Source organism: Mauremys mutica, chromosome 1 (genome assembly GCF_020497125.1).
Source record: "Mauremys mutica isolate MM-2020 ecotype Southern chromosome 1, ASM2049712v1, whole genome shotgun sequence".
NCBI classification, from domain to species: Eukaryota; Metazoa; Chordata; order Testudines; family Geoemydidae; genus Mauremys; species Mauremys mutica.
In genome coordinates, this window is record NC_059072.1 from 130,657,633 (window position 1) to 130,684,740 (window position 27,108).

Consider the following 27,108-nt stretch of genomic DNA (forward strand, 5'->3'; position numbering starts at 1 on the left):
AGGAACTAACTCACGAGCTATAAAATCCACTTGTTTTGGTTATGAAACAACAATTGTCATAACCATCAAATTAAATGAGCCCATACATACAAATATACTTATTCTTAACATATCAAAACCAAAATCAGTTTATTATAGTACAGTTATTACAGTCAAGAGCACCTGCAGCGGCTATGATGATTATTCAAAAGTCTCCTTTGCAAAATGCTTGGGGCAACTGCACTGACAGAAGTGGTGTTCATTATGGACGGTGCTTTGCATGAAAATTATATTAGAATCGGTATTACATTCCAGGGTACAATCCAGACCAGTGAGGGGCTGTGTCCCTACCTGCCTGCAACCTGGGGTGCCTCACAATGCTTTCCTGCTGTAGTTCCCAACCTGGGCTGCTCACAAACAGCCTATCAGCATGCAGGCCACACCCACAGTGTCTGTGAATAATCCCCGCCCTGATCCAACTCAGACCCAACAGCCTGTCAGCAAACACCAGCCACATGCTGGCTTCCAGCAGCCGTGGTTATATGCAGGGTGACCCAACATGCTCCCAGTACTGGATTTCCCCCCATACATGTGTGTGCTGCACTGTCCAGCCCTCTCCTGGACAGTGCAGATATACTGGGTCCATCGCTCCTCTAAGGGGATCAATATACAATAGTTCGCTAGCCTAACTGGAGTTACTCACATGGTTCATAAACTGGATTAGTTTTGATTAAAGAATAAAAAAAGTTTATTTAACTACAAAGAGAGAGGTTTTAGGTGAGTTCAAGAATCAGGCATTAGAGTCAGAAACAAGTATCATAATGATACTACACTTTCTAGTACTAGACTTAACAAACTAGACTTGGTTCAAGGTGAAGTCCCTTACCACATTTCCAGTAACATTGCTGACCAAACTCTTAGGCCAGGGTCTGCTCCCAAAATCCAACAGCTGTTTCTTTTGGTTTCTTAGAGAGAGATGGACAGGGAGCGACAACTTGGGGTGTTTTGCCCCTCACTTTTATAGTTCAGTTAACCTTTGAGATGCATTTTCCCAACAGTTACCCCTAGTTAAAGTTCATTCAAACAGTAAAGAAGGCAGCATGGTGCCTGGTGGTGAAAGAGGATGCCCATGGCTTCTTCTCACCTTTGTTTGTCAGATTCTCCTTGTCTCCCCTCTTGTGTCTGAGGACCCTGTTTTCAATTTACATGGAAACTGAGGTAAACACACATTCCTTTGTTTAGGACCTACTTGAGGACCTGCCTAACGGGGGCTATGTGCCACTGATATCATTCAGGGGAATTCATAGCTTTATATATGATGTTGCTACATACATTTTACCATAACATTACTGAGCAGCAAGTTATTAGTTTTCAAATGATACCTCACAAGGCACATTTTGTACAAAGATTATTACAATGATGTATAAGGTGTGACTACGGTCACAATATGATTCAGACAGGGTGCCACCATAAAACAGTTTTTAACATGGTGGGTGGCCAGTGTGAGAAGACTCTCAGTGTCCCAGGCTCTGTTCATAGACGAGGCCTCAGGAGGTCATCTAGTCCAACCCCCTGCTCAAAGTAGGACCAATCCCCAAACATTTTTACGCCAGTTCTCTAAATGGCCCCCTCAAGGATTGAACTCACAACCCTGGGTTTAGCAGGCCAATGCTCAAGCCACTAGAGCTATCCCTCCCCACTCAAGGACTATAGTCTTTAGCATAAATCTAAAAGTGGTTCAGCACCATCTACAGCATCTGACCAAACAGGTTCAAAGCCAGATTATTAGATCAGGGCCCCCATTGTGCTAGGCACAATACAAGCAGAGACTAAGAGACAGCCCTGCCCTTGAGAGTTTACAATCTCAATAGAGAAGAGTGACAAACTGTGGGAGAGGAAACAGAGCCAGAGAGGTGGAGTGATTAAAAAAAGGTGTGATACAAATCTGTGGTGTGGAAGCCAAATCCCCCCAAAACAGCTGTTTCCAAGGGCACAGTGGAAACATCTGTGACTGGCAGCTCAGTGCAGGATTGGTGCCCAAGCACTTGTCTACCCATGAAGTTTTTCAGGAACAGCAGTTAAGGTTGTGTCTATGCTACAGACTTCTGCTGCCATGGCTGTGTCAGGATGTGAAGAAGTGTGATCCCTGACCACGGAACTGTGCCAGCAGAAGCCCCTAGCATAGCCGCAGTTATACCAGCAAAACTGTGCTTTTCCAGTATAGCTTGTTTCATTCAGGGATGGTGGAATAAGCTACACCAGTAAAAGCACAGCTTTGCCAGTATAAACTGCAGTCACACTAGGAGCATGTGACATGAGTGCTTCTGGGTTCACAGCCAACTACTGTTAGGCTCCCAGTTGAGTGCCTAGCACACAAGGTCTTTATTTAGTTGTCACCCCGCTTCAGGCAGGGCACCACCTGCAGCAGTCTTACCCAGCAGCAACAAGCAAGGCATTGGCAGCAAATCATAACTGTAGTGCCCCATCAGGCCTACCTTCCCCCAGGGAGGCTGTGACAGGCAGCAGCCTCTCAAGCAGTTCCTGGCTCCAGGCAAACTTCTCTTACACAATGCAAGTGAAAGTCTATTCTGCCTCCCACCAACTGAATGAGTTGGGTTTGCTCCTTTTGACCCCTCCCTCCAAGGTGGACACCTATGGCAGGTGTAGCGGGGAGGGGCAAACAAAGCCCACAGCAGCTCATTAACCCTTTCCTGGCCAGCATGGGGTTTGTATATCCCACCACAGAGTGTTTCACCGGAATAGTGGTATGGTGGTAAAACACTCCTAGCGTAGGAATTCTTGAATAACTCCAAGTGTAGACAAGCCCTAAGCCTGCCTTTCTCCCTGTCCATACCGACAGTTGCAATCAGTGAAGGTGCAGTAGCTGGAACTCCATTGTTACAAGAGAGAGGGGGTAGCCAGCAGCATATTCCCAATTAGGGGTGTCCGTCTCCCCCTCCCTGTTTGGAACTCACTGCTCCCCTTGCTCCAAAACAAGCCCAAGTTTACCGACCTTTGGGAGAGCACTTCTCCAGGTCTATCTCTTCTCCCTGGCTTTTAGGGAGCAGGGGAAGATTTGTCAGGCTGGCTGGCTTGTGTGAGCACTGGCTTATGGATCTTAAACTTCGTTTATATGTTTGCTGCTACTTGTTTTTTGTAATTATCTGGGAGTAATTAAAAGTATCTGCTGATTTAATTGAATTATTGTGTATTTTCAAAGGATTGTCAAGGGCACCCCAGGCCAATAGTTTCAAAAGCGATTGGTGATTTGTGTGCCTCAGTTCTGGGGTGCTCTACTTGGGACACTTTTAATGGCATTGATTTTGTGAGGTGTCTTAATTGTGGTACTCAAAATCACTAGTCACTTTTTTTAAATGTAGCACTAAACTCTAGAGCCTTGGGACATGAGCTCTTTCTTAGCAGTTTGCTATAAATGTATATAAATAATGCAGAGGTTATGGCCTATAACGTGCTTACCAGAAATTGTCAACACAAACTTTGTGTGTGTGTTTGTGACAGAAAGAATGCATAAGAGGATGCATGTGTTTTGGGGGATGGAGGAAGGGAAAGAATTTTTACTTCAAGTGAGGGTTTTGTTGTTGTTTGTTTTAAAAATAAAGTACAAAATGTTACTGCTGGAACAGTGTTGCTCTGCGCTCTGGCCCCTTTCCAAGACAAGATTTAAGTACTTACTGAGGAAAAGAAAACGATCGTATTTGACTTTCTACAGTATACGCTGTATCATTTGTTATAAACTATACAGGAAAAGAATCAAATGACTTAATAACTAAATACCAGCTCTGTAAAGCTGTGCAGAAATAACTAGGCTCCAGGGCCTAAGCTACTGCTCTCCATTATAAAAGTATAGGTACAAAAGAAATGCAGTTTACTTGAAATATTTTCAAGTTCTGTCAGTAATTAAATTGGGTCTTAACATCATCTCTTTTCCCCAGCAACACAGAGTGAGAGAAGAAAGCTGTTGAAGATATTGTAGCTATCCTTACCGAAGGAAAAAATTTACACATACTCTGGTGGTGGAAAAATATAAATAAATAAATAAATAAAATAAAAAATCCAAGCAAAAAACCAAAACCAATTAGTGTAAAACTAAACTGATATAGGGCACTGTGTGTGCTCACAAGGAGGTTGTACCGATCAAACTAAATTGGTTTCTAGATGGATTAAGTTAAATCAAAGCAATTTTCACATGTAGAGAAGGGGTAAAACAAATTTAAACTACGTAAAACCCAGATCCTCAAAGGTATTTAGGTGCCTAATCTCTACTGAAATCCCATTGGGAGTTACATGGCAATATTTTTGCAGAGCTGGGCCTAAGTGATTTAGGAGCCTCTGTTCAATCTTAAAGACACTACTTAGGCACCTTAGAGCCTAAATCCCATTGACTTTTAAAAATAGAATTTAGGCTCCATAGTCAGTTAGGCTCTCTTGAAAATTTTACCCAAGGCTTTGTGCATAGCACATATTCAATCTGTCATGTTAGGACTCAGTTCTGCAAACACAAATGGATGTAGCACATTTATTACAATCTATGCCCTATAGTAAACACCATGTCCAGAGTAAATGTTTGCAAGTTTGGGCCTTACAATGTCTTTCTTTAAAAAAAAAAAAAAAAGATACTCTAGCTCAAAATTATGTGCCCAATGCCAGGATTATTGGGTGAAATTCTCTGGTCTGCACTATGCAGGAGGTCAGACTAAATTATCAGAATGGTTCCTCTGGTTTTAAAATATATGAATCTATCACAAACTTTAATGGAACCATTCACAGTAGTAAATACTACATCCATAAGTCAGTCTCTTCAGAATTAGGCCTTTCATTTACTTACATTGGCAAATCTGTCAATACAGAACCCTGGAATAATTAATCTGAGGAAAATGTGCAGGATTTATAAAGAACAGATATAATTCAGACTGCCCATCAAACAAATGCTTAGGGAGGCATATGTATATATATGCTCACAAACCCCAAACAGAGGGTCCCAGAGTTGGATTCCAAATGTGGTCCCACATGACGCAGTATTAATAGCCTTCATCTACCTTGTCTCTCCAATATCCTGGAGCCAACAAAACTACAACAGCACAGCGAGTACTAGGGTGACCAGATGTCCCGATTTTATAGGGGCAGTCCCGATTTTTGGGTCTTTTTCTTATATAGGCTCCTATTACCCCCCACCCCCTGTCCCGATTTTTCACACTTGCTGTCTGGTCGCCGTAGCAAGCACAGATAATGTCATTCAGGGAAGCGGTGTAGCTATGACAACAAAAAAAACTCGGTCAGAATACACTGCGTCTATAGTTAAATCAGCATAGCACTAGTAGTGTAGGCAAGGCCTTAGTAAAACTCAAGTGATCTAGCTCTGCTATGTTTTTGCAGTAGCACAGGTAGCAGACCTCAGTGAAATTTTTCAAATTAAATTTTTTTTCACCAAAAATATGCATATTCCGATCAACTGAAACATTTTGTAACAAATTCACCAAATTATTTCAGACATGAAAAAAAGTTCTGAAAAAGCAGAAATGTTTCATTTTTGACATTTTTTTTAAATTAAACATTTTGATTTTTTTAATTCAAAACGACTTTAGAATTTTAGAAAGATACTTCCACTTTATTTTCCAAAAGATTATAAAAAAAACACAAACAAAAAAAAATGTTTCATTTTGGGTTGAACAAAAAGTTTTGTTTGACCAAACAAACGTTTTGACTTCTTTTTTTGGTTTGCTGAAAATTTTAAAAAGAAATATTTTGGATCAATCCCAAATGTTTTTTTAGGCTTGGCCACCAAACCAAAATAAGTTATTTGCACAGCTGTAATAGCTAACATCCATTAGTTATCCCTCAGTGAAAAATATGCCTTTTTATCAATGAAGACATAACCTTAGGCTCATTCCCTACCACTGTGTTGATTTTAGGACCACATTTTCAAAGCTATTTTCAAAGCACCTAACTCTTGATGGGAATCTAAATACCTTTGAGGATATGGACCTAAGGGTATATCTACACTTAAAATGCTACAAAGGCGCAGCTGCAGTGCTGCATCTGCATCAATGTAGCACTTCAGTGTAGGCACAACCTACACTGACAGGAGGCTTTTCCTCTTGGTGTAGGTAATCTTAGGTAATCCATGTCCCCAAGAGGCGGTAGCTAGGGGGACAGAAGAATTCTTCTGTAAGCGTAACACTGCTGACACTGGGGGTTAGGTCGGTATAGCTGTATCTCTCAGAGGTATGGCTTTTTCACACACCCCGAGAGAAGTAGCTATGCCGATGTATGTTCCCAGTGCAGACCAGCCGTTAGGCCCAACAAGCCTATCTTGGCTTGTGGCAAGGCTGACAAGCATCTTTTTGAGCTAGTTTTTGCTTCGTTGGGGATAAAGAAGTAAACTAAAACTGAGGAGGAGGGGACCCTGGGGAAATTTGTAGAGTGAAGGCTGCTGCTTAGTTACTCCTAAAGCCCACGGGGGGGGTGTGTGTGAATTTGGAAGCCCCCCCCAACAGCCTAAGGCTCAGAGGAGATGCCACGACCTGAACTCTAGGCCTCCATAGGCCTCCTAAGGCCTATGACGGAGAGTTTGGGGACAGGTTAACCTAAGGTTTGCAGGAGGTGCATTCTGGAGAAAGGCCCAAGGACAAGCCTCATTATGGATTGCAGGTTGAACTTGTCATAGGGCTGAACAGCTTACATGGGCTCAGGGGAAGGGGAATCATGGTGCATGAGGGAGGGACTCCGGAGGAAGTAGCCATGCAATACAACAGCAGCTTTTCTGTTCCCATGACTCTCGTCCTTCCATGCAGTCCAGAGAACAGCAGGCCAGGAGGGAATGGAGATTCATCCCCCAACTTTCCTGCCAGCCACATTTTCCCCGTTGCTATATACCTTAGGAAGGGACCCTCAATCCTGCAGACCTCATGGCTTGATTTTCAAAACTGCTGAGCACCTACAGCTCTCACTGATTTCAACGGGACTTGCGTGTGTTCAGTATCTTTGAAAATCAGGCCTAAAGAATTAAGACGTTCTTAGTTTTCATGGTAACTGATAAATGAACTCTTTGCTATGGACAGATAACCCTGTTGCCAACCTTTGTGATTTTAACATGAGTCTTGTGAAACTTGGTATTTTTGTGAAAGCCCCAGCTCCTGAACTCACTTGATCACAGGAGACTCTCCGCTTACATTAATAAAAAGTAAGTTTCTGTCCCTCCTGGTTACAGAGAGAAGATGGAAAACATGACCCCTAAAGGCTCAAAACAGTTCAGAAGATAAATCAAAACACTCCAATTTTTTATTTAAAAAACAACAAACAAACAAAAAAATCCCTCCTGATTTTTAAGCCAATCTCATGATGGGGGAGGGGGCTGACTCATGATTTTTGAATACTGGAGTTGGCAATATTGAGCTAAAGTAGTCTGAGTTTCTCAGGGCATCACACAGGGGAAGAGTTAAGGTGGTTTGGCTACTTAACTGAATTTCCATGCTTTCAGAGGTTTGGGTTTCTTTTGAGTTTAATCTTCACTCTGGATTTCCAGGGTTTCCAACAGTTTGTTTATCAATTTCTTTTTGTTTTGTGTCTACCTTTCAAGAACATCCATACACATCAACTACCGATATAGGCTAGCAACCCTAACTTTGGCTGAAAATTACATTTAAAATTATTTTCAGACCAATGATCAATACGGTGACAAATTCTTTTAATTGAGGTTTTCAGATAAACAGCTTTGAACAGAAGCTTCGGGTTACATGGATACAGCTAGGACAGAGGAAGTAGTAACACTCTAAAAACAGTCAAAAAGCTGTACACACACATATATACACACAGAGTTTTCCACCCCCACTGAGAGCCCTCAGGTAAAATTTTGGGATGTTAATAAGCAGGGCTTTTTTAAATCATCAGAAAGAGAATACAAATCCAGTTGTTTTTCCTTTGCAGATTCCCTTTAATAGAGACACCTTCTTATTAAAAACAAGCAAACAAAAAAGACATTTTCTGCCCAACCCAGAGCTCCCAGAGGCATTATACTTGATTCCAATGGGAAGCAGATGGTTATGCAGAAATTCCTCTTCCCTTCTTTTAAAAATACCTTTCATACGGGTCATAGGGATTTGCTTCTTTTAGATTTTGTCTAAATTCCCAGAAATGTGCAGTGAAATGGGAAAATTTACCATGTGGGGATATCATGTTGTTATATGTTAGTGCACTAATGATGTTGTATCATGAAGCGGTGCAATTTCATAGCATGGTTTAGAATTAACACAGGCAAGATATAAGAAGTTTGAGGTACTGCTCTACATTAATTATTATTTATTATTACACTAGTACCCAGGGTCCCATTGTGCTGGGTACTGCACAAACACAGTTCCCCAAACAGCTAAATAGTCAAGTCAGACAAATATGGGAGGGGACTCAGGCAAGAAGAGTTGAAAGTACCTGCTCAAGGTGACACAGCAAATACAATGCAGTCTAGTCCAGTGTCCTATTCATTGCATTTAGCACAGAGATGACACAGTAATTTTTGATGCCTGAGGTGGGCTGTAATTTGAAATCAAAGTTCTTTAGAAAGTAAAATCATCCCCTAAAAAGAGTTTAGGAAGCAGCCAAACCAATTCACCTATTTATATAAGGAAAATGTTTCTAGCCCTCTTGATCCTCAAGCAATTATTACAGCTAAAGAAAAAAACGTTGGGGCAGGTCCTCAGTGGGTGTAAGGTATTGGAACTAAGACCATTACACCAGCTGAACTGTCCCTGTCTTTTTGTGGGGGTTAGTAATTTGTGTGCCTTTTGGATAGATTCAGTAATAACTATCACATATATGGAGCGCTGCTTTTATGAAAAAGCCTAATACATAAAGATGTAGCATTTACTGAAAGAAAACAAAACACAAAACTGACGTAAAAAACTCCCCACCAAACCCTTCCAGCAATGTCCAGTTACTGATTTAGAGGTTAGAGTTGTGTTCTGGAAAAAATCCAGGCACCATATGATTTCATGCATTAAAAACTTTAAACATTTCAGAGAAACATAACATATGACATAGGGTGTTTTTATTTAATGAATGGCTTTAAAAAATGGAGCCAGTGTCCCTTTCACAGATGTACATCTCGGGCCAAAAGCATTGCTTTAGAATGTGTCATCACTTGGGAACCTAAAGAATTGTGCTTGAGAAAACATTGCTAGAAAATAATATCCCCTTCCCAGAACAGTTCACTTCAGGCTTTGTAGAAAAACAGAACAACTCATTTCCACTGGATATAATTTATCTATTGAGAAACTTACTTAAAGGCACCAGGTTACTGGGCACATAGTTAGAAAACTGTTTACTCTCATAGTAATAATAATAATGAATCATTATTATTAGCACTTAGCTCTTATATAGCACTTTACATCCTCAAACCATTTTGCAAACGTGAAGTAGTTAGTCCTCACAATACCCCTATGAGATAGTAAAATATTATTAGCTCCTTCAGGGGATGTGTGTGGAGATGCACTATCCAAGCTGGAATTTCTGGAAGCACATTGCACTTGACTTAGTGCTTGTCTTCACTGCTAAAAAACTCTTTGTTTTTTTACCTCAGAGTAACTAATGTGCATGAGCTATTCTGAGGCACAAACAAAGTGAAGACCAGGCACTTTAGTTTTACCAAGAAGTAAACTCACCAAGGTAAACGTCTTATATCCCTGGATGGGATTGACTTTGGTGAATTTACCTGACAGTAAAATGAAAGTGTCTGGTCTTCACTGTGTTTTTGCTTCAGGATAGCTCATGTGCATTAGGTTTTTCACAGAAAAATGCCTGTTCATCAAAACAGACTTTTCGTGGGAGACAGCTGGTTTTGTCAAATTTCTTGACTAAAACAAAAATTTGGAAAAAAAAAAGTTTTAAAATTGTTGAGACATGCCACTTTGACTTTTTTTAAATGAAAAATTTGGTTTTCTGGTTGAAAACACCTTTTCCCTCCAAAATTTAAGCTAATTATAGTACATTTTTAAATGGTCATTCCTGAAACAAAACCTTTCAAAATTATCAAAATGAAATGTGTCAACTGACTTGAACCAAAAAATTTTGGTTCAGGACAGTTTTCAAGATGTTGACTTTTCATCTCAACATAGGATGGGAAAAAAATTCAAAACTTTGAAAATGTTTGTGGGATGGGAAAACCATTTCCTGCCCAGTTCTAACTAGGACTTTAATGTGTTAGTTAAAAGTGTTAGAAATACACCATTTTAATGAAGATATGAGTCGTGCCTTTTTTTCCCCACCACTGAGATGGAAGAGGTTTCTTGCATCCTTTAGCTGACCTTGCACACTCATGAAGGGCTAGTCCCAGACTACCCCTAATGGACACATATTAGGGCTCCTTTAATAAATCTACATATGGCAGGTCAATTCAACTCACCATTCAGCACATGTGCACTCTCTATGGCCCCAATCCTGCACACAATTAAGTATATGAGTAGCTTTATGCATGTGAATAGTACCATTGAACTCAGGGGGACTACTCAGGTGCATTATTAGGGCCTGTGTCTGGAATTATACTTACCCCTTAACCACAAATTCCTTCAGAAATGTAGCATTTTGCATGCAAATGGCTTTTTAATGGAGTTTGAATTATAATAAGCTCTCACAGCCTTGGATAGGTCAAAAAGAAGCTTAGTCAAACCATTGAAATAGATCACCTCCTCTTACCATTTTCTTCATCCTGACTGCAACAGTGTCCGGTAGAGTGGCTGATTGATTATCCCAGCCTGACCCACACTTCCTAGATTAACTTTAAAAAACAAAAACAAACAAACAAAAACAACCCCACAACCCCAAGATATTAAGCAGCTAGCTTAAGTATGCTTTGTCATTTTTGCAAGTGCCGTCTTAAATGTTAGGGGGATGGGGCAAAATGAAGATGGGAAGCTTGCATAACCAGTTCCCAAAGTAAGAATACAATTGTGGAGCTCGGCTAATGTTGCAGCCCAAGTAAGAGCTGAGAAGCAAGTACAGGATGGGGGGATACATGAAAATCATAGCACTGCTCTGATCAGCCCTCTAGCTAGATCAACTGTTCTGATTCCTTTCCTTTCTGTTTCTCTTCTCTAAGTTTTTTCTTCGTTTAATCCCCTCTTCCAGCCTTTGACTCGTTTCTTCTACAACTGACACACACCCCACCCACCCACAGCTCAGTGATGATCATTTCCAGCACAATGCATAACTGAACGTCGACGGGATTCAAAAGTACATCATGTCTCCTTCAAACTATTTATCTGAAAACCTCGCTCTGTTTTGCCTGTCGTGCCCTCTTTCTGCGGGAGGATGGCGCTCTGATATTTGAAGATCTTTTCTTCGGGGCTCTATAGTAGTTTTTCACGCTTTGCTGCTACTATAGCAGACGCCTGCCTCTCTCACTATTTGCTGCAGCAATCAGGGGGTGCCTGACTGTAAACAAAACACTTTAGATCATAGCAAGGTCGCTCCAGACACAGCCTTTCTACTTACAGCCTAAACCATTTAAGGTGGAATGGTTGTGGTTTATTTCTTCTAAGGGGGAAAGAAATAAGAAAACTCTCCTGTTGTCAGTTAGCTAATTAGCCTGACTCCAGCAGCAAACACTGATCATAAATGCTAAGCAGGATGTGAGCTAAGGATTGAGTTGCTCCTTGAGGAAAGACCATGATAACTACAGATCATTTGCAGATTTTCTCCAAAGAATTGCTGAATGCTCCAAATCATGTTTAGCCCATACCTCTTGGAATGTCTTCTCATGTGAAAACGATTGCATTGCTGAGGCTAGTCTTGAGTCTGCCCTGCTTTTGCACATAGCACAGGCCTTTATACCAGTACAAAGCAGGTGTAAAATACTTCTAATCAGGCCTGATCTACACTGGGGGGGAATCAATCTAAGATATGCAACTTCAGTTACAAAACTAGTGAGCTGAAGTTGACGTATCTTAGATCGACTTACTTCGCATCCTCTGGGCGTGGGATCGACAGCCGTGGCTCCCGCGTCGACTCCACTTCTGCCTCTCACCCTGATGGAGTTCCAGGGAGCGCATTCGGGGATCGATGTATCATGTCTAGATGAGACGTGATACATTGATCCCCGATAGATTGATCACTACCCATCAATCTGGCGGGTAGTGTAGACATACCCTTAGAAGGGTGTCATTTTATCCCTACTTTGCACCGATATAAATGACTGCAGCATTACAGCCTCCAATGTTGCAAGTGCAACACAGTCTTTTAGGATGGTTTACTCTAGGGCAGAGGTGGTCAAACTATTGCCCACGGGCCACTCCTGCCCCAGGAGGCTAGACCCCAGCCCCTCCCCTGCTGTTTCCCCCTCCCCCACAGCCTCAGCTTGCCCCACCACAATGCTCTGGGAGGCGGGGCTGCAGAGACGTGGCCTGATCCGGTGCTCTGTGCTGCGTGGTGGCATGGCTGGCTCCAGCTGGGTGGTGCGGCTGCCTGTCCTGGTGCTCTAGGCGGCGCGGCTGTAGTGCCGTCAGCCACTGGTGCTCCAGGCAGTGTGGTAAGGGAGGAGGGAGTGGGGGAGTTGGATAGAGGGCAGGGGAGTTCTGGGTGGTGGTCGGGGTGGGGTGTGGATAGGGGTCATGGCGGTCAGAGGGAAGGGAACAGGGCGGTTGAATGGGGGCAGAGGTCCCCAGGGGGCAGTCAGGAATGAGAGGATAGGGTGGTGGGGGGCAGTTAGGGGACAGGGAATGGGGGGAGGAGGGGTTGGATGGGACAGGAGTCCCACGGGGCTGTCAGGGGGCGAGAAGAAAGAGGGGTAGGATGGGGGTGGGGGCCAGGCCACACCTGACTGTCTGGGGAGGCACAGCCTGCCCTAACTGGCCCTCCATACAATTTCAGAAACCCGATGCGGCCCTCAGGCCAAAAAGTTTGCCGGCCCCTGCTCTAGGGTCACTCTTAAATGCCCAAGCTCACACTTGCTTTTTGGCAGTCCATTGGGTCTGTGGCTCATTTAGGCCTTCTCTGTACTAGAAAAGTGAACCAAGTTTAGCTAAATAAACAGTTAATCTGATGCAAGCCCCTGATGTAGTCAAACTAGTGCTCTTTTCCAGCACAGACCAGGTGCTAGATCTGATGCTGAGTTCCTAGCTGGACATACAACTGATAACCATTCATGTATAACTTATCCAGGCAAGCTCCTGAAGTTATGAGAATGTCAACTTTATTTATTTTAATTTTAATTTTAAAAGTAAGTTTTTAGATTTGTGGTAGCAGAAAGAAGTTGGAAAATGAAAACTAAGGGCTAAAACAAAACCAAAACCAAAACCGAAGGCAAATAAAAAGGTAGACAATTTTATTATTTCAATGAAATCTCATGATTTTTAAGATAATCTCATGGTGTAGGTTTTTTGTCTTTTAGTTTTTGGCCTGATTTATGATTTGTTGAATGATTGGGGCTGGCAATATTAAGGCCCATCAGATGTAATGGTCCAAGCACAGGATAAAAAACTCAGGCCATGTCTACATTACAAAATTATGTCCATTTAACTGATGTCAGCATACAGCCACCATAGTATTAAATCACTTGTGTGTGTGCATGCACACTTGGCTCCTTGTGTTGGCAGTGCATGTCCTCACCAGGAGTACTTGTAGTGACAGTGTTGGCATTGTGAGACAGCTCCTGAAGGCCAGTAACAGTCGATGTAGGTGCTGCATTGACCTAATTACATCAACTGACTCTATCCACTTGGAGAGGTGGTGTTATTTAGGCCATGTCTACACTAGCACTTATGTTGACAAAACTTTTCTTGCTCAAGGAGTGAAAAAAAATCCCTGAGTGACATAAGTTTTGCCAGAATAAGCACTTGTATGTACAGCACTATGTCGGTGGGAGATGCTTTCCCGCCAACATAGCTATTGCTGCTCATTGAGCTGGTTTTATTATGGCAATGGGAGAGCTCTTTCCTGTCGCCATAACATGGCTACACAAGCAATCTTACAGCAGCACAGCTCTATTGGTCAGGGGCGGCGCTAGCTTTTTGGCCGCCCCAAGCAGTCATGCGCGGGAGGCGCCCCGGAGCCGCGGGAGCAGCGGACCTCCTGCGGGCATGACTGCAGAGGGACCGCTGGTCCCGCGTGGCTCGGCTGGACCTCCCGCGGCTGCGGACGGCTCGCGGGTCCGGCGGCTCCGCTTGAGCTGCCGCAGTCATTCCTGCGGGAGGTCCAGCCGAGCCGCGGGACGAGCGCCCCCTCCGCAGTCATGCCTGCGGCAGGTCCGCTCGTCCCGGGGCTCCGGTGGACCTCCCGCAGGCATGACTGCGGCAGGTCCGCCGGCCCAGCCTGCCGCCCACCCCCGGCAGCAGGGGACGCCCCCTAGATTTTGCCGCCCTAGGCACCAGCTTGTTTTGCTGGTGCCTAGAGCCGCCCCTGCTATTGGTACAGCTGTGCCACTGTAATCTTGTAAGTGTAGACATGGCCTAAATCAGTGTAGAGAGGTACTTATGCTGGTGGGAGCCAAATTTAAGGCCTGGTCTACACTAGGGGGCGGGGTCAATCTAAGATACGCAACTTCAGCTACGGGAATAGCGTAACTGAAGTCAAAGTATCTTATTTAGACTTAACTCCCGTCCTCACAGCGCGGGATCGACGGCCGTGGCACCCCCTGTCGACTCCGCTACCGCCACTCGCCCTGGTGGAGTTCCGGAGTCAACAGGAGCATGTTCAGGGATTGATATATTGCGTCTAGATGAGACACGATATATTGATCCCCGATAAACCGATCGCTACTTGCTGATCCTGCGGGTAGTGTGGGCATACCCTAAGAGAAGACACTTCCACAGTTAGGTCAATGCAAGGCAGCTTACGTCAACCTGTGTAGTGCAGACCAAGCCTAAAATTAAAAACTCCCTGCTCTGAAACTGTCTTCTAAGGCCTTGGGTGAGTCACATGAAATGGGAATGATCATTGTGATTGAATGGGGCAAAAGGAGAAAACAGGGTTTTCCAGATTTATTTTTCCTCTTCCTTTCCCCAGCCTTACTCCTGGTATTGTGAAATGACTATTATTTTTATTACATCATTGCCTTAAGGAATGTTCATAGTGAAAGCTTAAGCAGCCCATTAAAAACCTTGGGCCCAGACCTGTGTGTAAAACAAACCCAGTTGCTTCAAGGTCAGTTGAATCCTCTCCCTCCTGCAGTTAAACTCTGTTGTATGGGCTGTCTGCTTAAATTAGTTTGTCCAAAGCAGCAAATCTGGTGGTGCATAGGCACACAGAAATAAAAAACGAATTAAAGTGAAATTATATCGTGTTGTGCAGGATAGAGGGAACACAGAGTGACCATCAGCCTGAAAGACTGGGATCTTTCTGTTCCCATTACAAAGCTAAAGGAGTAAATCCTTCAGCAAGGGCTGGTGGTAGCGTCCCCAAGGGCGCTCTTAATCTCGGAGGATCAGATGTGGTCTGGAGCCCTAGCAGAACCCTCTACCCCTGCCAATGGGACCTCCCTTTCGCATGAAGGAGACGGCACGGGCTATGATCCGGGCCGGGCAGGGAACAGAAAGTGTTAAAGATACGCAGTACCAGTCCTTATCTGCTGTAGCTGACTGAGGAGGTGGGTGTGATTCCGGGAGCATCTAACCCATTACCCCAAGCACATTACAGAGACTAGGCTAACTTAACTCACGGCGATCCTAACCTCCACGAAGGATGCGGGAGCCCCTGCTTCTTTCTCTCTTCTTGGGAGGAGGTGTCCCTGCTGGCTCCCTCCTTATCTGGCGGGCAAGGGGTGCTGTTGTCTCGAGGGGTCCCCGCTCCCCTCTCCCGGCCCCGCGTGTGTTCAAATCCCAGAGCCCCTTCCAGCCCCAGCGCCTTGCCGTGAACTCCTGACCTTCCCGTCTCCAGGGCGAAACGCTTGGCGCGGGTGGATGCGAAGCGCTTGTTGCAAGAATGGAGTCAAAATGTAACCAGCCTCCCCACCATTGCGGGCTCCCGGCCCCGCGGCGGAGCCGCTCCGCGCTCAGCCTCCGCCAGCCCGGCTCGCGGCAGGGCAGACGGGCGCGTTGCAGGGCCGCTTCCAGCAACAGAAACATGGCAACACGGCTTTTCTCCCCCCCCTTCCTTTTTTTAAACGATTACGGTGAAAGCGCCCCGAGGCCGGGAGGTGGCAAAGGAGGCCGGGCCACCTTTAGAGCTGGGCTGCTCGGGAGAGGTGAGGCGCCCAGATGGGGCGGCGCCCGGCGCCTTAACCAATGGATCGCCTCCGCTGTTTAAATAGACTGGTAATGTCAATCATTTTCTTCTTCGTCAGCCTCCCTTCAATCGCCATATTGGGCAACCGAGAAAAGGGCTCGTCTTTTCTTGTTTTTTCCGTCGTCTTTTTTTTTTTTTTTTTTTTTTTTACTACACGGCAGCTTTGACATCGGCGAGGTTTGCGGAGCGCAGTTTGGATCGGGGGAGCCGCGGGCTTCGCAGCAGCCTGGAACCGGGCTTGCAAAAGGGGGCTTGGCTTTTCCCCATCCTCCGCTCTCCCCGGTGTCCACTTGGTCTGCCCCAGGCTTTCTGGTGAATATCAGGGGTTCTCTCCCCCCGCCCTGTGTCTTATGCAAGTGTTTGTTGTTGTCTCTTCTCGTGGAGCCGAGATCGAGTGTAAAAAAAAGAAAAGAAAAGAAGAGGCAAGGAAGAAAATATTTGCACGTAGCGAAAGAGAAAAACAACCGCCGCCGCCAGAAGAAAGAGGGTGGGGGGGAAATGTCAAACGTGCGTATTTCGAATGGGAGCCCGACCCTGGAGCGGATGGAAGCCCGGCAGTCGGAGTATCCCAAGCCTTCCGCTTGCAGGAACCTCTTTGGGCCCGTGAATCACGAAGAGTTAAACAGGGACTTAAAGAAGCACCGCAAGGAGATGGAAGAGGCATGTCAAAGGAAGTGGAATTTTGATTTCCAGAATCACAAGCCCCTGGCCGGCAGGTTAGAGTGGCAAGCCGTGGAGAAAGGGAGCTCGCCCGACTTCTACTTCAGACCCCCGAGGCCCCCCAAAGTCGCTTGCAAATCTGCCACCCAGGAGAGTTTGGATGTAAATGGAAACTGCCCAACGGTGATTGTAGTCGGTTCTCAGGGAATCTCAGAGGACACTCACTCTGTAGAGCAAAAAACTGATGTATCTGAAAATCAAACGGACTTAGCAGACCAGTGCACTGGGCAAAGAAAACGACCAACGACGGATGGTAACGTACTCTTATAAAACAAAAGCTTTTTGCTTTCTGTACTGTATCCTTGTCAGTGGTAGTTAGCGCTGTACACCTCACGCTCATGTCCTGTATAAACTGTTCTACTGGTTTACTGGCAGGCAGCGTTTTCAGATATACCCCTCTTAGTTTAAAAACCCAGGACTGTCTGTACTCCTGGGAATCTTAAGTTAAATTGGCTTCTGGAGCCCATGGATCATTTGCAACCAAATGCCCTTACAAACTAACACCACCTTCCGCTCCCCGCAACTGTAGTAATCGGTATCTGAACTCTGCATCCTTTTGACTTTTTTAAATAGTACAAGTTTCATAACACATATGAAGCAAAGTGTAGAAGGATATTTTGGACAAAACAAGAAACTTGTATCTTTATTTAACCAAAAAAAAACCGCTCCTCCCCATCTCTTTCATCTCCTTCGATAGTTGACCCTGAGGGTCATAAATATTCAGGGTCCTCCAGTCCCCTGTTATCCCATGCAGCGCAAACATCTGGCAGCAAATATATTTAATATCAAGTTTTCACTTTTCTTTTTGTTTCTTTCAATGTCCCCCCCCCCCCCAGATTCTTCTCCTCAACCTAAAAGAGCCAACACAACAGAAGAAGAGGTTTCAGAAGAATCCCCGAGTGCCAGTTCAGTGGAGCAAACACCCAAGAAATCCAGCCCAAGAAGACGTCAAACGTAAACTGTTTAGGTGGGTTCCCATTACAATGGTGGGTTGTTGTTTTTTTAAACCAGTGTAACTGAGTAAAGCATTGAAGGACTATGGAAAGGTCCACTCTGAGGCCATTCCAGTATCTATGATATTAGTTTCTCAGATAAACTTTGTAGACTTGGTCTTTTTTTAATATGCCTGAAAAACAGAATTTCAAAAGGGCTTTAAAATAGAAGTCTACAGATTAAATACATCTTGTTAACATGCTTTAGGAAGACTATGCTAAACTTTGGGGGCTAGGGGAGAGGGAGTGTAAATGAGGGAGTTTTTACTGTGCCATTAACAGACAATACCTTCGTTCTGGTTTAAGATTTTGGTCGCTCAAGTACGGAGGATCCTCTTACCAATTGTATTGGTACCATGCTGGTAGAAGGAATGAGTTTCAGATACATTCTTTCTAAACCGTTTTAAACTTTCAGATGAGTATTAATGGCTTTTCCCATTGTCTTTGCACATACCAGCAAACTTTAATCGTGAGACATATAAGTAAACAAGGACTGTAAATCAAGAAGCTGAGCATTTTATTTCTATCGGAACTATTCTTTTTGTTATATTTATTTTTGTACGATCACACAAATCGGAATTTACAGTCAGCACTCTGCGTTAACGAGAGGTTGTTTTTTTTTAAATGTAAGGGCTGGGGAGTCCTACATTTACAGATGGTTTCAAAGTAGTAGGGATTAAAGGAAAGTGTTTCCAAACATGATTTGCGATTGTGCAGAACAGATTAAAGCTGTAAAGCAGAAGTTAAAACAAATTAGCTCTGCTGGGGTAAACAATCCATGAACACGTCAGCATGCATGTGTATGCAAATTGTACTACTACTGTCTGTTTATTTGGGTGTTTGAAGGGGAAACTAATGGTGTTGGCAGACAAAAAATAAAAGGAGTGGAGTAGAGGAGGGTTCCCTGGGCTGTTTATTTTTATTATTGCAACCCAAAATACGTTTGAGTTTAGAAAGATAGATCAGTTGCAAACGAATCTTGCATTAATCTTAAATATGTGACTCTGGATCAGCCATGAGACTTGTTGCAAAACAGCTTAATAACACAGCATTCGTACTGCTTTACAAAAGTGAAGTATGGGGAGCTCTGGAAACATGTTCACTTGGTCTCACCTCTGTGTAAGCCTGCTGGATTTAAAAAAGCTGTGTGTGGATCAGCAGCCCTCCATAAGGGTGGAGGTGAGTTTCCCTTGTTTTTAAAGGAATATGACCCTCTTCTGCCCATATACTACTGATTACCGGTCAAAAGTTTTGTTGGCACCACACCCAATTTAAAATCGCTCCATCCCCCACAATGAGGGCAAAGAATGCCGATGATCGATTTAGCTTTTAAATAGTGACTTGTGTCTCATGATCTCTAGTAGAGCAAAGCAATCGCATTTCTTTTGGCACATCTAATACCTTCCCTTTTTATTTTCATTACAGAGTTAAGAATATGCATTTCCTTGTTCATCGGATGCCTTGGTGGTTGATGAAGGGAGGAAGATGTAAAGTTATATATATATATATATATATATATATATATAAATTAAAATACATATCGTTGATTCTCCATGGGATGGAGAGCCTGTACAAGCACTGAAAAAAACAAAAAAATAAACAATAACACTAAAATTTTAGGCACTCTTAAAAGACCTGCCTCTAAAAGCATTGGATGTAGCATTGTGCAATTAGGTTTTTCCTTATTTGCTTCATTGTACTACCTGTGTATATAGTTTTTACCTTATGTAGCACATAAACCTTTTTTGGGGGGGAGAGAGTGGGGATGGAAAAGGGTGACCAATTGAAACTTGCTTTCACAATCTAGCAAGCAGGGAAATTTATGAAGAGAAGCAGTGTAGAGGTTTTCTTTAAAAAAAAATATTTAAAGATGTATTGTCTCTTTAAGTGGGGTCTACAATGTCTTTTTTTTTTTTTAATTATACCATAATGCTAACACTGGCTACAGCAGACTGTTACAGACTGCTTGTGAATTTCTACTTATTACATTAAGCTTATGAGGTGAGAGCTCTGTTTCCGTTATGTAGCAGCAAAAGGATTTTTATGTCCTGCAACTTCTTAAATCTCTTAGGATAAACCTAAAGAATTTTAGAGTAGTTCCATTGATTCTAACTATTACCCATAACATTGGCTGGATATTTTAAAATGAATCTGGAGAGTTCATATTCCAAAACAGAATATTGTTGATTACTGATGTTCATGAGTGAGTGAAAAGGGACACTACATCTTTAAACAGTATTTCTACACTGCCTGTGTATCTGTATGTAAAAATAAAAACATAAAAGTTTGAAGTGTACCTGTGTACATAACTCTGTAAAGACACTGAGAAATTATACTAACTTATTTATGTTAAAAGATTTTTTTAATCTAGAAGATATTTTTTCCCCATAAAGCCAAAGTGGCATGTTTTGTGCATTTGTAAATGCTCTATTTGGTAGACTTTTAGGGTTTTTTTTTTTTGTTTCTGGTTTTTTTCTTTCTTTTTCTGTTAATTAATATGGCTGTGCTGAAAGGATTGCAGACTGAGCCAAGTTTAATATTTTTTTTGTAATGCGTGAGAAAAAATTGCCAATTGATATTGTTTCACATCAAGCAATCAATAAAGAAAACTGCCATATATATGAAATGAGTTCTCTGCTGTGTGTTTCAATTTCATTCTTTACCTGGCCCAAGAGGAAGTAGATTACTTCAAGTAGTACAGCAGGTTTCCCTCTGTGTGCCTAAAGTACAGGGAAAAGTAAGGAATAAAGGTACAGCATTATAAATATATACATTCCTCAGGCCATGTGTCATAACTTACTGTTACTTCTACCAGTAATAGGCATTACCTCAGGTTAACTGAGAGCAAAGGCCCTCAACCTCTTGATTCAAAGGGGGAATCTTGAGTCACACTTTTGTTTAAAAACTATACTTTTGAAATCTTAATCCAAATAACCGGGTCATTACATACTCAAATACTGGACCATATCTTGCCATCAGATGGCACAAGATTTGGCCAACTGTACATCAGACCAAGCTGCTCTTATGGCCCAAATCCTTAAAGGTGTTTAGGCTCCTAACTTGCACTGAAATCAATAAAGATTAGGAGCCTAAATACCTTTGAGGATCTGGGCCTTAAATCCCTCAACAATCTATGCCTGGAATCTGTCAGCTCTACTCTCCTACCCCCATTTTAAAGAATTTTCACGTTCTGATACAACTGTGTCTGAAAACACTCTTATATTAACAGCATCTTACCAAACATGTCCATTTCCTTTGTCCACACAAAATAAGTGAATCAACAAAATCAAAGGATTCTGCACATATAAAAAAACCCTAATAATTACATTGACTGTAGTAAGTACACAATTGGGTTTGCTTTTAATATGTTTGTGCTTCTAAATTATCTCCATGTTTGTAGAGCAAACACATCGGTTTTTGTTCCATACAGAGTTAACAGGAAATATTCTATGATCTATGGCTAGGGCCCTGATCTTGCACACACTTATAAAAGTACTCAACATCACTCACCTGAGTAGTCTCACTGAAACCATTGGGCCTACTTTCCTGCTTACAGTTAAGCATGTGCATAATGGTGGGGGTTGTTCGTGGTATCAGGGTCTCCGAGTAGTAATGCCACCTCTGTCCAAAGCACCCTCACTATCTCACACTACTAAGGCTACTCTCTCTAATATAGAATCATGTGCAGTATAGGGCAAGTTAGGACCTAAACAGAAGTGGTTTCATATAGGGATAATGTTTGCCATCTGATTTTAAGCTGCATCATTACAAACTCCTGTGAAGAGCCAGTTTCCTGTGGAAAGGAGCACAAACCTATGTCAACAGGTAAAATGCAGGTAAGGCTGCTATCTCCTATTAACCTTTTTGACACAAAACCAAAGAGGTTGCATTACCACAGGAAAAGAGCATTAAACACAAGACAACTTGCATGCAGATCATCTACTGTAAAGAGGAAGGTAAATTGAGGCTTTTAGAAGTAGATCTAAGACCATTTAAAAATAAAGGTAATTAGAAATATGTCATCAGTTGTTCTTTCACAATTGCTCTTTCAAACTTTACATTGCCAGGGATGGAGTCAGCACTAGTTAGCAAAACCTCACATCTCTTCAGGGGGTTGTTTTTTTCTGAGCTTTCCCAGATATCTTGAGCAGGTCTGTGCCTCAGTTTCCCCTTACCTTCCTCTCAGCGCTGGGGGAGAGGCACTAGGTAAGCATTGCCAGCTCCTTACAGGGAAATCCCTATAGCAGTGTAAAGTTTTATTGTTCACACTATATTTGCCAGGGCTGCATGCCTGGGCCTGTTCAAGTTGATCAGCTATTGACAGTGTTAGCACAACCATTTTTTTCTAACATCTAGCTGAGCATACATCCATGCCCCCCGAAAATCGTATTTGCCCATCAAAAAAGCCTTAAATCTCAGCGAGTGAAATTTCTAGCGGGGCAGAAGCACCTACTTAAAGAGTCTAATTCACGTGCTGAAATCCCCTATTAAGCAATGTCCTGTTATTTATTTTCACCATGCCTGGGTTTTCCGTCTCTTGCTGCCTTAGCTTGGCTTAAAATACACTCCAGGCGCACAGGGTGTGCACTATCCCTGTAATTAAAGGCAGGCGAGGAAAACCGAACCGTTTCTCCCCAAGGACAGCAACTCGGAACGCTGAACTACCAGCCTGAAAGAAACCCCGACTTCTGAATCAGGGCACGCACTCCCCGGCTACGTATGTACTTGATCAAGGCAGATGCCACCCGAGGACTGCGACTGTCTCAGGTCTGGGGAAAGGGAGTGGCCACTGTTTGTTTCCACCGTGCTTTTCCTCGTCTGACGGCTAGGGATCGGTTTCAAATCCCGCTCCTCGCAAGCCTTTGGATGGCATCCAGCCGCCTGATGGCCTAACCTGCTTTCGCCTCCAAAATTTTAGGGGTTCAAAAGGTTGAGTTGATAAGAAAAGCCCTAAGGTGAAGAGCACCAACAGGGAGTTTGCCATGAACAAAAGTGGTCATGGATGGGAAATAAACAGGCAGCGGCTCCTCCCTGTCTCAGCCTAACCCAGGGGATAGCGCGAGCGAAACCTCGGCCCGCCTAAAAAAAAAGCTTGAAACGGGTGGGAAGGGAGGGAAGCAGAGGTAGGTCAGGCTCACGTGGGGATCTGTTTGGGGGTACATAGCGTAGGATCCGTAGCCCGGATACCCCGACCCAGTAGAGTAATTGCCCGGTCCTAAGCAAGGAGAGGGGTGAGGATGGCATCTTCCCATGGGTGCAGAGCGGGGTGCACCGGGATGCAGGATTACTTTGCGAGATGGGCGTGCAGGATTTAAAAAAACAAGTTTTATATCGCACCGCAAAAAGCAATCGGTGTTTAGAGCTTTGCGTTGCAGGAGGGGCCCTTTACACCGAATACTTATCGAGCGATCATTTTCACCTGGGACCAGTCACCACACCCTAGCTTCAAAAATCAAATTAAAAAAATAGCTCCAAAATTGTGGAGTGGAGAGTCTCCCAGACCTCTCCAAAAAGAAACCCACCGTCTTCCAAAAACAACTCAGCACCGATCTGCAATGCTTCGGGCCGTTCCGTGGGTTAGCAGCACCCTCTCTCCTTGATCACATGTTCCCCCCAAAGGGGGTGTGGGTAGCGGGAACGACTAAAACACACTCAAAAGTGATCTCACAATTCATCTTCCCCTCTCAGTAACCTTCCTCCCTTTGGAAAAACAAAAAAAACCACAACAACCCTTCCCTCCATGCACCGGCAGGGAAATGCAAATCACAAGCACACAGAGAAAAGACGAAGGCAGGATTGCATCATTGTAATATGTCCCCCCTCACCCCCCTCCTGCCCCCCAGCTCGAAAAGTGTTGTTGCAACAATCATGGCGTTGTTTCAAGTTACCCCCCTCACTCCTCCACTCCCCCCCCCGCCTCTAAAATCAGCGGGTTGATCTGGGGAGGCGACTCAAGGGAGGCACCTTTGGAAAGTTGTGTGCGTGTGTGTGTGTGTGCGTGTGTGTTTTTCTTTTGAAATCCAGATCGCGCTGTAGTTGCGTTAGGAGGGAACGCTCGGCGGCGGGGGGAGGGAGAGGTGGGTTAGTCTCTCTCTTTCTTTTTCCCCCTGCTGGCTGTGCTTGTTGTTGTAAACTGGATTGGCGTCGGCTGAGCCCAATGAGCCTGTGCTGGGGGAAACAGCCCATCGGCGCTGCGGCCATTGGGGAGATTTAAGGTGGACTCGTGGGAGCCGGGCTGCGGCCGCCAGCGGCTCTACAGCCCGCCCGAGAGGCAGTGGCTCTGCGCCGGCTAGAGCGGGGCTCATTTACATACCCTCCCTGATTGGCCTGTCGCGGCAGTTCGAATTCTGCTGCTGCTTTCTTATTAGTTCGGCGGTGTTTGCCCCTCTAGCTGGCTGGAGGCAACCTTGCCTCGCTGTCTTCCCCGGGATGCCATGATGACCAGCAGCTCCCTGCGCTAAATAACCCTTGCGGGGTAGTGGGAGGGAGCAGCCATGCTCTGTGTGTGTGTGTGAGAGAGAGAGAGAGATTGATTTATATATATATATATAAAAGCCTCTGGCTTGGTTTGAATCTCAAACTCCGGAGATCACTCCCCATTCAGCCTGATGCAATATCATCCTTCCCTTCCCCCACTCCCGTTTCCACTGCTGCGGCAGAGTGAGGACGAGGGGGTGCTAAACAAACAGCCAAGAATTCGGCGAATGCGGTGTTGCACAATGTGTCAGGGAAGCAGTTTAGCAACCTCCGGCAAAATCAATATACATAGGACAGGAGGGAGTCTTATGGTGATAACGTTTCACCAGCAGGGTCCTTCTGAGGATGGCTGGGAGCCTCCCTCCCCCCCCTCCTGCTTTTGGGGAGGGGGGGATAAGCAGGACTCCTATACTGAGCAATTAAATGAAGGGATAGTTTAAAAAAAATGAAGGAGTGAGATTTTACAATGTCACATTGGAACGCAAAGCAAAACCCATAACTAGGAGGCAAAGATTTGTCTCCCTCTGTTTTTGTTTAAATGGGAGTCTCCAGAGAAGGGACAGGGGGTGATGGGAAGAAGCAGTCTAGCAGTTTTCTCTGTAGCAAAGTTTCTTTGTGTGTGTACTTTTCTGCCCTCAGGATTTCTTTTTTTAATCTTGACAAAACCTGTTTTAGAGGGAGGCAGCATGGTCTAGTGGTTTAAGCACAGGACTAGAAGGCAGGAGATCTGGGTTCTTCAATTTCACATTTACTGTTTAACCTTGGACAAGTCACTTCAACCCTCTGTGCCTCAGTGTCTGGAAAATGGCTAAAATACCCTCCCTCAGAAATGCACTGTGAAGTTTACATTGTTTGTAAAATGCTTTCAGATCCTTGAATAGAGACAGCAAAGTCTTACATACTGAAGAATCACACACGATGGATACCACATGAACCAGTCAAGCAAATCCACAAAGGTTCACTTTGTAGATCCCTATTTGCATCTTTACTAATTTTAAATTCCCCCCTTTATTTCCTTTACTTTATTTCAGGAGGTTGTTTTCCCCTCTCTGTATGAGAAGTATACCCACTTCTGTAATGCATTCTAACTCTGCTCTAGCTCTCGCAGCAGTGTTTTGCCATGTCTTATCCCAGAGTTTGGGATAAAGGTTCTGCAGGGGGCAAGAAGATTTTATTATCAGTTTCCTCACCCCAGCCAGAAAAGTAGGCACACGATGGGTTTCTTAACCAGAATTAACTTGAGGGTGACCAGGTGTCCAGTTTTTGAGTGGAACACCTGGTCAAAGAGGGATCCTAGCAGCTCCAATTAGCATCGCCAACTGGGCTATTAAAAGTCTGGTTGGTGGTGCTGCGGGGCTAAGGTAGGCTAATCCCTCCCTGTCCTGGCTCCATGCTGCACCCCTGAAAGTGGCCAGCAGGTTCAGCTCCTAGGTGGCGGGAATGGGGTTCTGTGTGCTGCCCCCACCCATGCACCTAGATGGTGGGGGGGGCAGTGCCTGTGAGCGAGAGCAATGCACGGAGCCTCCTGGTCCCCCTGCCTAGGACATGGACTTGGTGGCTGTTTCTGGGGTGCAGGATGATGCCAGGACAGGCAGGGAGGCACCTGAGGTAAGCCTGTGCCCCAGCCTGGAGCCCCTTCCTGCACCCCAAACCCCTATTCCCTAGCCCCACCCCAGAGCCCTCACCCCTCCTGAACCCATAATCCCCTGCCTCAACCTGCAGCCCCCTCCCATACTCCAGCCTGGAGCCCCCTTCTGCACCCCAAACCCCTCATCCAGAGCCCACACTCCCAGCTGGAGCCCTCACCCCCTCTTGCACCCCAACCACCTGCGCCAGGTCAGTGAAAGTGAGCAAGGGTGGAGGAGAGCAAGCCACTGAGAGAGGGGGAATGTAGTGAGCTGGGGGTGGGACCTCGGTGAAGGGGCGGGGCTAAGGTATTTGATTTTTGTACAGACGTTGACAACCCTAACTGACTTGTGCATCAATCTGACAATTTCACTAGATCATATTTGCACAAATATGATTGGGGGAAAAAGAGTACTAATAGCCACTTAAAAATGTGTGTTATCAGCACACACACTGGCAGCCATTTAATCATGGACTTTTTTCCACCACATTTCTCCCACTGCCAAATTTGCCTCCTTGATTTTCTTCCCACTTCCCAGCTTGCATCCTGCCTCCCATCATTCATTTCAAAATTTTCCTTATTTTTTGCCTAACTGACTTAAGTCTGAAAAAACCGCAAAGAGGCCTGTGGCACCTTATAGACTAACAGATGTATTGGAGCATGAGCTTTCGTAGGTGAATACCCACTTCGTCAGATGCATGGTACCACTCACCCACGAAAGCTCATGCTCCAATACGTCTATTAGTCTATAAGGTGCCACAGGACTCTTTGCTGCTTTTACAGATCCAGACTAACACGGCTACCCCTCTGACACTTGACTTAAGTCTCTTCACATAACCCCAAATTATTTTAAAATCTAAACAGAAATAAATTAAAGTGGGATAAAAGTGAAAAAATGTTGCTACCTTATTCTGCTCTGGTGGGAAGGAGGGAATATACTCTCCACTAAAATTACTAAACTAATTTCTATAAATACCTCTCAATAAGTAAGTACACATTCTTCAGATTGCTGTTTCAGTAGGATTTCCTCTGCCTCTATCTGAAAAAAAAAATAAAGTTGGGTTACCAATATAAAAGTTACTAAAGGAA

At 44.2% G+C, this 27,108-nt stretch overlaps 1 protein-coding gene and 2 long non-coding RNA genes across 4 annotated transcripts in view; 1 reads left to right on the forward strand and 2 right to left on the reverse strand.

The window, feature by feature from the left end:
* The window catches only part of LOC123354267, a 95,951-nt gene extending 79,894 nt beyond the window's left edge, over window positions 1–16,057 (reverse strand). The window contains exon 1 of one of the 2 annotated variants that reach the window (XR_006574705.1): window positions 15,842–16,057. This is a non-coding gene — a long non-coding RNA (uncharacterized LOC123354267). Of the gene's footprint in view, window positions 1–10,680; window positions 10,846–15,841 lie in introns of those variants that run through there. The other variant, XR_006574696.1, reaches the window with a different exon arrangement.
* A 216-nt stretch (window positions 16,058–16,273) lies between these two features.
* Window positions 16,274–20,541, forward strand: CDKN1B (cyclin dependent kinase inhibitor 1B). The gene is made up of 3 exons (XM_045001233.1): window positions 16,274–17,176; window positions 17,760–17,890; window positions 19,341–20,541. The coding sequence occupies exons 1-2, from the start codon at window positions 16,702–16,704 to the stop codon at window positions 17,879–17,881; spliced, it is 597 nt and encodes a 198-aa protein (XP_044857168.1). The 5' UTR covers window positions 16,274–16,701; the 3' UTR covers window positions 17,882–17,890; window positions 19,341–20,541.
* On the reverse strand, window positions 17,140–23,629 carry LOC123360597. Its single transcript, XR_006576038.1, has 3 exons — window positions 23,438–23,629; window positions 20,579–20,635; window positions 17,140–18,049 (listed from the first exon to the last, which is right to left on the reverse strand). It is a non-coding gene; the product is annotated as an uncharacterized LOC123360597 (long non-coding RNA).
* Between the last annotated feature and the right edge of the window lie 3,479 nt (window positions 23,630–27,108).

What these genes read in the sequence shown, in the direction of transcription:
- CDKN1B (XM_045001233.1), top strand. Translation starts at nt 16,702, where the DNA reads ATGTCAAACGTGCGTATTTCGAATGGGAGCCCGACCCTGGAGCGGATG. An exon ending in AAAACGACCAACGACGGATG is followed by an intron (nt 17,177 to 17,759) that starts GTAACGTACTCT and finishes CCCCCCCCCCAG; the next exon opens with ATTCTTCTCCTCAACCTAAA.